General features: G+C 37.9%; 1 protein-coding gene across 2 annotated transcripts in view; it reads left to right on the plus strand.

Moving 5' to 3' along the window:
* Positions 1 to 5,751, plus strand: part of LOC145990274 (putative inorganic phosphate cotransporter) — a 42,993-nt gene extending 37,242 nt beyond the window's left edge. For both annotated transcript variants that reach the window (XM_083125958.1, XM_083125959.1), the window contains exons 8-10: positions 341 to 579; positions 2,732 to 2,882; positions 5,544 to 5,751. In XM_083125958.1, coding sequence (XP_082982084.1) covers positions 341 to 579; positions 2,732 to 2,882; positions 5,544 to 5,608 — 455 coding nt within the window. In that variant the 3' untranslated portion in view covers positions 5,609 to 5,751. The remainder of the gene's footprint in view (positions 1 to 340; positions 580 to 2,731; positions 2,883 to 5,543) is intronic.
* The last annotated feature ends 5,397 nt before the right edge of the window (positions 5,752 to 11,148 follow it).

The following is an 11,148-nucleotide window of genomic DNA, read 5'->3' on the forward strand; positions in this document are numbered from 1 at the left end:
AGTAATTAAAGAATAATTAAATCAAGAAGACTTAGGTGGGCAGGCCATGTGGCACGAATGGGAGAGGAAGGAATATTTTACAACAGTATTCTTGTTGGGAAACCTGATGGTAAGAAACCTGTAGGAAGGCCAAGACGAAGATGGAGGGATAACGCCCCACGTATGTTCAAAGCTCAAGCAAGCAGTTAATTGTTAACCCATTTGTAACATCATTACAGATACCGCGCTACTTCAAACAACTAATGTTATCTTGGGCTGCAATTGTTAACATCTTTGTAAAATATTTTAGTCATGAAAGCTAGAGTTTCTGTGATAATATCAACACAGTTTTTAATTTCAGCGTCGGTTGGTCCTGCAATTGGTCTCCTAGCGTTGGCTTACGTATCGGACGACCAGATTGCTGCAGTGGCCATCTTGACTGTAGGAGTGGGCATCATGGGAACTTTCTACCCTGGGATGAAGGTCAACTCTCTCGATCTAAGCCCCAACTTCTCAGGGACTCTCATGGCAATCACCAACGGCCTTGGCAGCATCTGCGGAATTGTCGCTCCTTACCTCGTTGGAGTTTTGACTCCAAATGTAAGTTATTGTGCATAGTGTCGAAAAGTTCCTTATTGTAGGAAAATTCAGTTCCTGTAGAAATTACACGATTATATAAATCTCAGTTAAATGAAAACAGGTCACCACACAAAAGGCCTGCAAAAGTTGGCAACGCTGCTGGGTACATATGATACGGGGCATCTGTTGGGAAGGAGGGAAGCACAGTGACAACTCGCACCTACAAACTTGTTGTTTGTTTATTGCGCAGGAAGTGCGGTTAACGATGCGTATATTCATCTATAACCAGAATGGAGATACATGGCCTGTACATGGGTGTACTTTCTGAGTGTATACCTTCATCAATGGAGTAAGTTTGGTTCTTTTTTCTCATTGCTGAGGGTGCTCTAACACGTGAAATTCATCGTCGTACGTCTGCTATGTACGGTGAACACTTTATGTCACGTTCATGTGTAACGTGTGTTGGAGTGACATAACAGCTTCCGAGACGGACGCTTGTCTTCCTTCTCCATGATGATGCCCGCTCCCAAACATCCAATCTGATGAGGGATACGCTTCAGAGATGTGGCTGGGAAACACTTCAACATCCTCCCTAAAGCCCAGATCTTTCCTCATGTGATTTTCACATATTTGGAGGCAATCATGGACATTGTTTCACTCGGGCGAGAACGTATGCAGCTAGGTCAAGTTGTGAATCCGTCAGCAGTCGACAAGCTCTTACAAGAATGGAATTGAACGTCTTGTCCCAAGTGGGATAAATGTGTTAACAGTTATGGAGATTACATTTGAGGTAACACATGTCCAATGGAACTTTTTGTTAGTTGACCCGTTTTCATTTGACTGCCCTTTATATTTCATTATTTATTATTTTGGTGTCTTTGCAAGTGAAACGAGATGTTTGATTGCAGAAATTGAAGGAGGTCACAAAATCTGATTTAATTATGATGCTTGACTTCTCGAACACCCTGTAGTGGGCAAATTGTCCATCGCTAGTTTAATCCTCTTTATTTCTAATATTTTTGCCGACCTCCGTGTTGGAGTGGTTACGACGCCAGAGGTCCCAGGTTCGAATCCCGTGCTGTAGTTACATGGGTGTCGTTCTGAGTGTATACGTTCATAAATTTCATCGTATCATAACTCATTATCCCGGTTTGTATATAATGGATTGTATATGCTATAATGAAATTGCGACCAGTGTTGCATCGGAATTGAAATGATACAATAGTTCAGAAACTTCTATTAGTCTCCCGTAGTTCTTGATTTTAACGTTCATCGTCTTCTGCTTATTAATCTTAAGTTACGAAATTTAGAAATTAATTGTTTATTAATTGTAATAATGCATACATTGTGATTGCTTATGACACTGTACTTCAGACTAGGGATGGCCAGATCCGGATCCTAGAATTTTTCGGATCAGGATCCGGAATTTTCGGTGCTTTTACCCCACTTCAATTTGTCCTCATTTTGACATTTGAGGGGGATTTGCCCCATGAAACCGTTTTTTAGTCGAAATAAAAAAAAAACACGTATTTCTTCCTTTGGACCCCTTTATGCACCTGCCAAGTTTCATGGAAATCGGAAAGGGACACAGGGGTCAGATTATAATTTTTGTATAATATTTCTATCTTGTTAAATGTGTTAAAGGTTTCATCCTGGAATGGAATGTCTCACATTTATGTGTGTTTTCATTTCCAATACATTCGAATGAATACATATTCGTTTCAATGGCATTTACAAAATCACCTATGACATTTTATGTTAAACAAGTAAGATTATTTTTGTGCATGAGTGTGTTAGCCGATGCGTAGCAAAGTATTTTAGCAACAACACTTGAAAAAAAATCTTGTAAGACTAACTAATGAAAAATTTCTTTGTAATCGAAGATCATAATACCTTTTAAGGTGTGGTAATATTATAATGGAATTGAGATACGAGGAACTTTTGGATCCGGATCTGGAATTTTCGGATCCGGATTCAGATCGTGAACTTTTGAATCCGGATCTGGAATTTTCGGATCCGGATCCGGATCCGTTTGGCCATCCCTACTTCAGACTAGGGACCAAGGTCTCTGAAATGTTTCAGACCTTTGAAAAAATTTGGCATATATAATGTATGCCCCAGCCCCGCATTCACCTAGGGCAGGTCCTATTAACTATTGATGATGTCATTTCAGCGCACAGCGGAAGAATGGCGCATCGTATTCTTCATCGCCATCGGAATATTTCTTATCACCAATCTCATATTCGTCCTGATCGGCTCAGGGGAGGTGCAACCTTGGAACGACCCAACAGCGGACGAAGCGGACATGAAATCATTCGCAAAGGGTGAGTAAGCATCCATTCTCTGTCAAGGATACATTCAGGAGGAAGGGGGTCCAGGGGACTTGAATCATCCCGTCTAAACGTTTATTTCTTCCCCGCGAATTTAAGGATTAGATTGGATTTGGATGCATGGATGCAGTGTGCACGACTATTATAACTGAACGCAACGTCAACTGGCGTCTGACCTTGAAGGCTATTTCTGTCCCCCAATCATTTTCGGCGGCGTGTGGTCCGATGGGTGTCAACAAACTCAGTTGCGAAGTAAAAAGTGAAGGGATCACATCGCTCTCCCGTAGCAACGTTGCCAAGCGTACTTCTGTTCTTGCCAGTTGTCTTTATATGACTGTGGGTCCGCCTTCACTCTGACCTGTGGGTGGTCCTTCCGGAAACATCATCGTGCAGAACCACGTGTGCAGTTGAACCCGCTGATTTCTGATGCTAACTCTTTCTCCAACACACATTTGTTTCGTCCCGCGCGCGAACAACGTTCGGTACCTTGTGACTCGAAAATGCCCGATCTCAGTCGAAGGAAATTCAACTGATCGTTGATTCGCTGTTTCCCAGCCGCCAGTTGGAGTTGCGTTCAGTTATAGTCCTCAAAACCTCGCATTCTTCAGTTAATCCTAGTTTGCCCGTGCCGTACAAGAAACTTACTTATCTGAGGGGGAGTACCATTGTTAATAAAAAAATATAACCAATTATTACATGAGTGTAACACAAATATTTTACAATTCACTAAAACTCATAAAAAACTAATTTTTCATCAATACTTTATTGTTTATGTAGGTGCAGTTTTTTATTAATTATAATAACTACAAACAGTACGATCATTACCAACCAATTGTACACTTTCACTGGCATGGGTGTCTCGAATATATTATACATTATTATATTTCTATAGTTACAGCATAATCATCCATCTTCTGTAATGATAATAATTTGGTAAGTCTACGAGCACATGTCCCGAAATATATATGTATAAATACTTGCCTGGTCTCTGTGCTAGGTGTGTCTAATATCTTTCAACCTGAATACTGAATGCGAATTCGTATTGCAATTCTAGAGTGTGATGCATAAGTATTACCAAGCAAATTGTCCATCACCATGTTTATTCTCTTTGTTTTAAGCAATGCTTCAAGAATTGAAACGAAAGGCCAAAGAAGCTGCCAAGCAATACTTGTGCATTGAACTGTAGGCAAATTGTCCACCACTATTTTCGTTCGTTCTTCTTCTCTTTCTGTGTTTAAGGAAATGGTGTTGTACAGTGGGATCCATGAGTATTACCGTGAAAATTGTCCATGACTATTTTCATTAATTTTTCTCTTCCATTCTATGTGTTTTAAGCAATGGATTTATATGTATGCTGGTGCAAAACTTGTCAACAGCTTGTTTTGAGTTTTCTTTTAATTCTTGAAGCTCTTAATGGGTCAAATAAAGTGCACGAACATGGCGATGGACAATTTGCACTGTAATACTCATGGATCCCACTGTACTTGTGCTTACGTATGTGTGCGTTTTGTTTCAATTCTTGAACTCTATGTTGCAGATAACAGGAAAGAACATAATGGTGGACAATTTGTCTATTATTATATTTGTCGTCTGCACATAAGAAGGTAAACTATGTAGAAGTAATTCTCCATGCTTGCATTTCCCCTTTCTTCTAAAGTTCAAAGTTTAAGTCCACTTTGTGCTTAAATAGACTAATCGGGACTGGAATCACAGTGATTCTGAATTCATTTTACTCTTAGCTTCAGTACTGATTCGTGTGTATGATCAGTGGCGGCGATTGGGTTCAAAAACCGTGGGGGAAAGGTGCCAAAACTGAGGGGGGGGGGGGCAAAGACAGTATATTTCCCTTTGTAGATAAGGTTTAGCATAGTGCGGGGGCAACTGCCCCCTTCGCACCCCTAATCGCCGCCACTGTGTATTAGCGTACATTAGACAGCCTATATGTTTCCTCAAAGAAATATAATATTTTCTATTAGTCTTCTCGCTTGTGTTTATGATAACATATCTTTTTAAAGTTAGTTAGCTTTAACCTGTTAGCCGTGTGTGAGAATATGCAAAGAATAACATTGTGGAATAAGTTACTCACACAAGCAAGAGAGAAGTAAGTATCTGTTACATGTCACATACAGCCTGCACGTATACGAGTTATTTACTGTTTCTCATAAATTTTAATATTCTTCCCTCCAAAGATAATTCTGTGGGTGCAGAAAATGCATCCCATTGTTCTGTGAGAGCAAGGCCATGTCCAAATGGGCATCCATATTGCAACTTTCACTTTGTAGATGTGACGTTTATTGAATAGACGATCTTAAACTCTATCCTACTTGGATATTTTATCGATAAATCTGTATTTAGATGATATTATGCATGAAGAAATCACATTGCCACATTTTCAATTTGCTCCAGAACGTGAAGTACGAACGGACACCTAGCGGGAAAGTGGAAACTATACTACACAGGACCGGGAGTCTTTCGTGCTAGCAGATTCAGGTACAGTGGGATCAATCACCATGTTCGTGCACTGAAAATAGTCATGGACAATTTTCGCGGTAATATTCATGGATCCCACTGTACAACCTACTCGTGAAATGAGCATGCGCAGTTGTGATGGTCCTGTCAGTTCTCAGTTTTCAACTAGATTTTTATGTCTTTCAGATAAAGAATCTCATCGCAGAAACAGCTACGACACCTTCACAATCACAGAGACCAGCATACCATGAGAAATGGCGAGATGAACTCAAGCAAAGCGCCATATTCCGTCCACAAAGCATACTTCTGTGTACGGTGTACATACACGTTTGTTACATCATGACTGAAAACTGTACACAGTTGCAGCAAATAAACTATTTAATTTTCAATTCAAGTTTATGTCCTGTAATATTTACTGCCTTTTGAAATCTATCGAAATAAGAAGAGAAGTTCGGCAAAGTTTGTCTCAAGAGCAATTTCTTACTCAGTAAGGCCAATCGGAATTGGATATGTGATCCCGGGAATCGAAGCTGGGACCACTTGATTACAATAGAGGTTTCCACTCTCGAGGAGGATAGACTGATTCTAATAGACCTGATCATATATCACTTTTGTCTACGATCGAGAATGTGGGGCTCTCGTCTTCGAGGATGTACTGGCGTAGTCACAGAATGGCATGTGGGGCACCAACCTAATGTTAGTGTAAAACTTGTTACACAATTTCTTGGCATCGCATATGGGGAGAGGGTTACCTAAATGATTTTTAACTTATTTATCTATTTTTCGTGGCTTCTTGCATTGTTCGAACATTTATCTTAAGGAAAGTCATTCCTTGTAAAAGATCAGAAACTGTCTCCAGTACTTTCCCAGATAGACAGGGATACATAGCTAAGGTCTAGTGGTAACACTGTTAAGCCTTGTTTCCATGTTAATAAAACATTAAAATGCTGACCAAGGCAAAATTTATTGTATAAAAAATATACACTAAAAATGTAACGTTTGTGCCTTAACTAACTAACTCCCTAGCCTTCCTAAACCCGAAGGTTCATGGCTGCAGCAACACAGGCCTTCCATCTTTCCCTATCTTGAGCAAGTTCTATATACTCTTTTCCATCCCTACCAATTTCCCTTAGGTTCATCTCAACGTTGTCCCTCCATCTTCGTCTTGGCTTTCCTACAGGTCTCTTACCATCAGGTTTCCCAACAAGAATCCTGTAAACTCTTCATTCCTCTCCCATTCGTGCCACATGGCCTGCCCACCTAAGTCTTCTTGATTTAATTATTCTAATAATATCTGGACATGAATACAAATTATGTAGTTCTAAATTATGTAGCCTTCTCCACTCCCCTGTCTCCTCATCCCTTTTAGGTTCAAAGATTTTCCTAAGGATCTTATTTTCAAATACTCTCAATTTATGTTCCTCTTTCAATGTAAGGGACCAAGTTTCACATCCATATAATACTACAGGCAAAATTACGGTTTTGTATATTTTAACTTTTAGTTTCTTAGATATTAAACGAGAAGACAAAAGTTTATGAAGAGAGAAGTAACATGCATTTCCTGAATTAAGCCTACTTTTTATTTCCTCTTTAATATAATTTTCATTTGTTAATATTACTCCTAAGTATTTGAATTTGGAAACTGGTTCAAATGAGTTGTTATCAATAATTAGATTTTGATTATTACCTAACACTTGGTTTCGGCCTGTAAGCATATATTTAGTTTTCTCTTTGTTAACTTCCAAACCTATCTCTTTAGCAGTTTTGAAAAATATTTTAGCATTATTCTTAATTGTATTCACATCATCCCCCAGTAAGTCTACATCATCTGCATATGCTAACAACTGAGTCACACCATTTAATTTTAGTCCTTCTTTAGTTTCTTTTACCTTCCTAACAGCATATTCTAAGGCAAAATTAAAGAGCAATGGAGATAATGCATCTCCTTGTTTTAACCCATCATGAATTGTAAATTTGTCAGACATATTAATATCCACACGAATTTTACTTTCTGTTTCACTGGTGCATATTTTTATCATACTAACAAGCTTCTTAGGTATTCCAAACTCTACTAATATATTACATAATTTATCTCTTTTGACCGAATCATATGCTTTTTTGAAATCAATGAATAGCTGATGGACATTTTGATTATATTCCCACTTTTTTTCAAGTGTCTGTCTGATTTGAAAAATTTGATCTGTAGTTGATCTGTTACGTTTAAATCCACATTGATAATCACCTATAATTTCTTTAGCATATGGGGTTAATCTTGTTAAAAGAATGTTAGATAATATTGTATATTTTGTTGAGAGTAGAGAAATTCCACGGTAATTATTGCAGTTCATTTTATCACCTTTTTTAAACACAGGAACAATTATGGATTCTTTCCACTGTTGAGGGATTTCTTCTTTATTCCATATTAAACAAATTAATTTATGAATTTGACATATTAATGAATTTCCACCATATTTAATTAACTCAGCTGGTATTAAATCAATGCCAGGTGCTTTGTTATTCTTTAGCCTTTTAATAGCATCTTTAACTTCAGTCAAGTTAGGTTCTGGAACTAAAGGTTCTGCTGTGTGTACTTCATTTACTTCTGATTTATCTCCTACATGGACATTTAAAAGGTCATTAGAGTAGTTCTTCCATCTATTTAGAATAGCGCTTGGGTCAGCTAGAAAATCACCGTCTTTATCTTTTATCAAGTTTACTTTAGGTTGCCACCCTTTTCTAAACTCATTTACACCTTTATATAATTCTCTGATATTTTTATTTTTGCTGTTTGTTTCAATTTCGTTAATTTTGCTTTTCAAGAAATCTCTTTCTTTACTTCTAAACGTGCGGTTAACTTCTCGCTTTATTCTATTATAATTGTTTAGATTTGTATCATCGAAGTTATTTAACCACCTAAGTCTAGCCTGATTTCTTATTTCTATTAGATTATGACATTCATTATCAAACCATGGCTTACTTTTTCTCGGTTTATGGTATCCTATACTTTCTTTAGCTGCTGATTATATTGCATTACGTATGTTCTCCCAATTCTTATTTACGTCTGTTTCATTTATATTTTCATCATAATTTAAATCCTGCAAAACATCAAATCTATGTGATAGTTTAATTTGGTAATCTTTCTTAATTCTTTCATCAGTAAACTTTCCTGTATCAAATTTTAGAACTTTTAGATTTTGTTGCTTATGATTTATCACTGAGAATCTTTCTCTTAATTTAGCAATTACTAAATAATGGTCACTGGCACAGTCAGCACCTCTATGTGTACGAACGTCAATTATACTAGTATGCCTTCTCTTATCAATGAGAATATGATCTATCTAATTATGAGTTTTACCATCTGGAGAAGACCAGGTATATTTATGGATATCTTTATGTTTAAAAGTGGTACTTTTCACAATTAAATTCTTTGAGGTTGCAAAAGTAATCAATCTTATACCATTATCATTACTTAATTCATGAAGACTTTCTTTACCAATTGTGGGTTTAAATGTCTCTTCTTTGCCAATCTGTGCATTACAATCACCTAACAGAATTTTCATATCATACAGAGAAAATTTATCAAAGACCTGTTCTAACTCTGTATAAAAATCATCTTTAGTATTATCATCTTTATCTTCCGTTGGTGCATGTATGTTTATTAAAATAATTTTACACCACCTATCCTGTAAAACTGCATATGATATCCTATCATTAATAAATTCTACTTTTTTAAGAGCAGAGATAATGCTATTATTTATGAAAAAGCCTGTTCCAAAATTATGGTTTTCAGTACCACCATAGAAAAAAGTATAATTTTTAGTTTTATAATTCCCTTCTCCTGGCCACCTAACTTCCTGGACAGCTACTACATCTAATTTATACTTAACTATCTCATTAACTGTACACTGAAATGCCCCAGGCCGGTAAAGGCTCAGAACATTCCAGGTGCCTAATTTAATATCCTTATTCCTAATGTATCTTATCCTTAGTCCAGGGACCTCCCAAAGTAATCCCCATCCGGAGATCCGAACGGGGGACTATTTTATCTCCGGAATATTTTACTTGGGAACATCCATGGCCTTATATTGCTGTTTTTTGACATTTTTTTTTTACAGTGCAGAGTTGTCAGCTCTACGCCTAACCCCCAATATGAATGGAGGAACTACTACACAAGACAAACACAAACACATTAGACAGCACAATTACTACACAAGACGAACACAAACACATTAGACAGCACAACTACTACACAAGACACACACAAACACATCACAACTATAACACAATATAAACACAAACACACCACAACTACTACACAATATAAACATAAACAAACTACACACCACAACTACTACGCAAGACAAACACAAACATACTAGACAGCACAACTACTACACAAACATTCTAGACAGCACAACTACAACACAAGACATATACATACATATCACCGATACTACACAAGACAAACAGAAATACATTAGACAACATAACTACTACATAAGATAATACACAAGACAAACAGAAATACATTAGACAACATAACTACTACATAAGATAAACAGACACTAGACAGCACAACTACTACACAAGACAATCCCAACCACACTAGACAGCACACCTACTACACAAGACAAACCCACATACAAGTACACCACAACTACTACACAAGACAAACACAAACACACTAGACACCACAGCTACTACACAAGACAAACTCTCACACTACACAGCACAACTACTGCACAAGACACATGTTTGTGCCTTGGTCAGCATATTCTTTACTAAGGTCTAGGTTTACGGCAGTGCTATATTTTTGTTTAAGTCCCCCCCCTCCTTCCTCCTCCATACCCTGTACTGAACTTTTACGTAAAGCAGTGAATTCTCCACCGACCACCATTAACGTGGCTGTCCTTACAAGAACTGGCAACATTGTAGGACCATTTGGTGACCACACGCTATTATAATTCTAAAACAGTCCAGTTTAAGATACACCACATTGTGCTGTAATTTACATTGTAAATAACTTTAGATTTCGTTCGACGACCTCCGTGGCGGAATTGTTAGCACAGCGCGCTACGACGCCAGGAGTCCCGCGTTCGAATTCCGGCCTGGCCATGAGTTTTCTTTGTGAGTGTCCCTTTATCAGTTTCATATCATCACTCACCCGCGTCGTCGCGATGTGCGAAAAGTGGTAGAAAACAGAAGCTAAATAAAAAATTTAAAAAATCAACTTTAACATTCGGTACTTCAAGGGCCTACGTATTTAAGCAGTCATCAACGTACTTGGTTCTACCGACAAAAATTCCCGTACCTACGCTCGCTACTTATCAGTTCCAAACTACGTATAACAAATCATGGCCATGTCTGTCCACTCCAGAGATTGTATCACAGGGGCGTCCCTGTTCCGCCGCCTCCCCACCCGGAAGCAAGAAAACTATTTTTGTTAAATGTGGCTGCTCTCCCAGAAAATATCCCCGCATTCCTCTACCTTCCCATTCATTTCTTTTCTATTTTCTACCCCTTTAACGAAAAAACTTGCTGCACGAAGGAGCTACTAGATGGTGTTGCAAGACAATACCATCTTTCAAGGCCATTTTGCTCGTTATCTTTCATGAAGTACCCAATAATCTGATATAACTGGTATTTATTGAACTATCATACTCCACCTCGTGCCTTTACGAATGGCATCCACGTTTGTGACCTTGCTGCTACTCAAGACGGTGCTTCAAGATAACAGCTGTTTGCATCCTATTAAAGTCTACTTGATCTTCACTTGTTTTTTTTCGTTCCT

This window comes from Lepisma saccharinum, chromosome 7 (assembly GCF_977018435.1).
Source record: "Lepisma saccharinum chromosome 7, izLepSacc3.1, whole genome shotgun sequence".
In the NCBI taxonomy this organism is placed as follows: Eukaryota; Metazoa; Arthropoda; class Insecta; order Zygentoma; family Lepismatidae; genus Lepisma; species Lepisma saccharinum.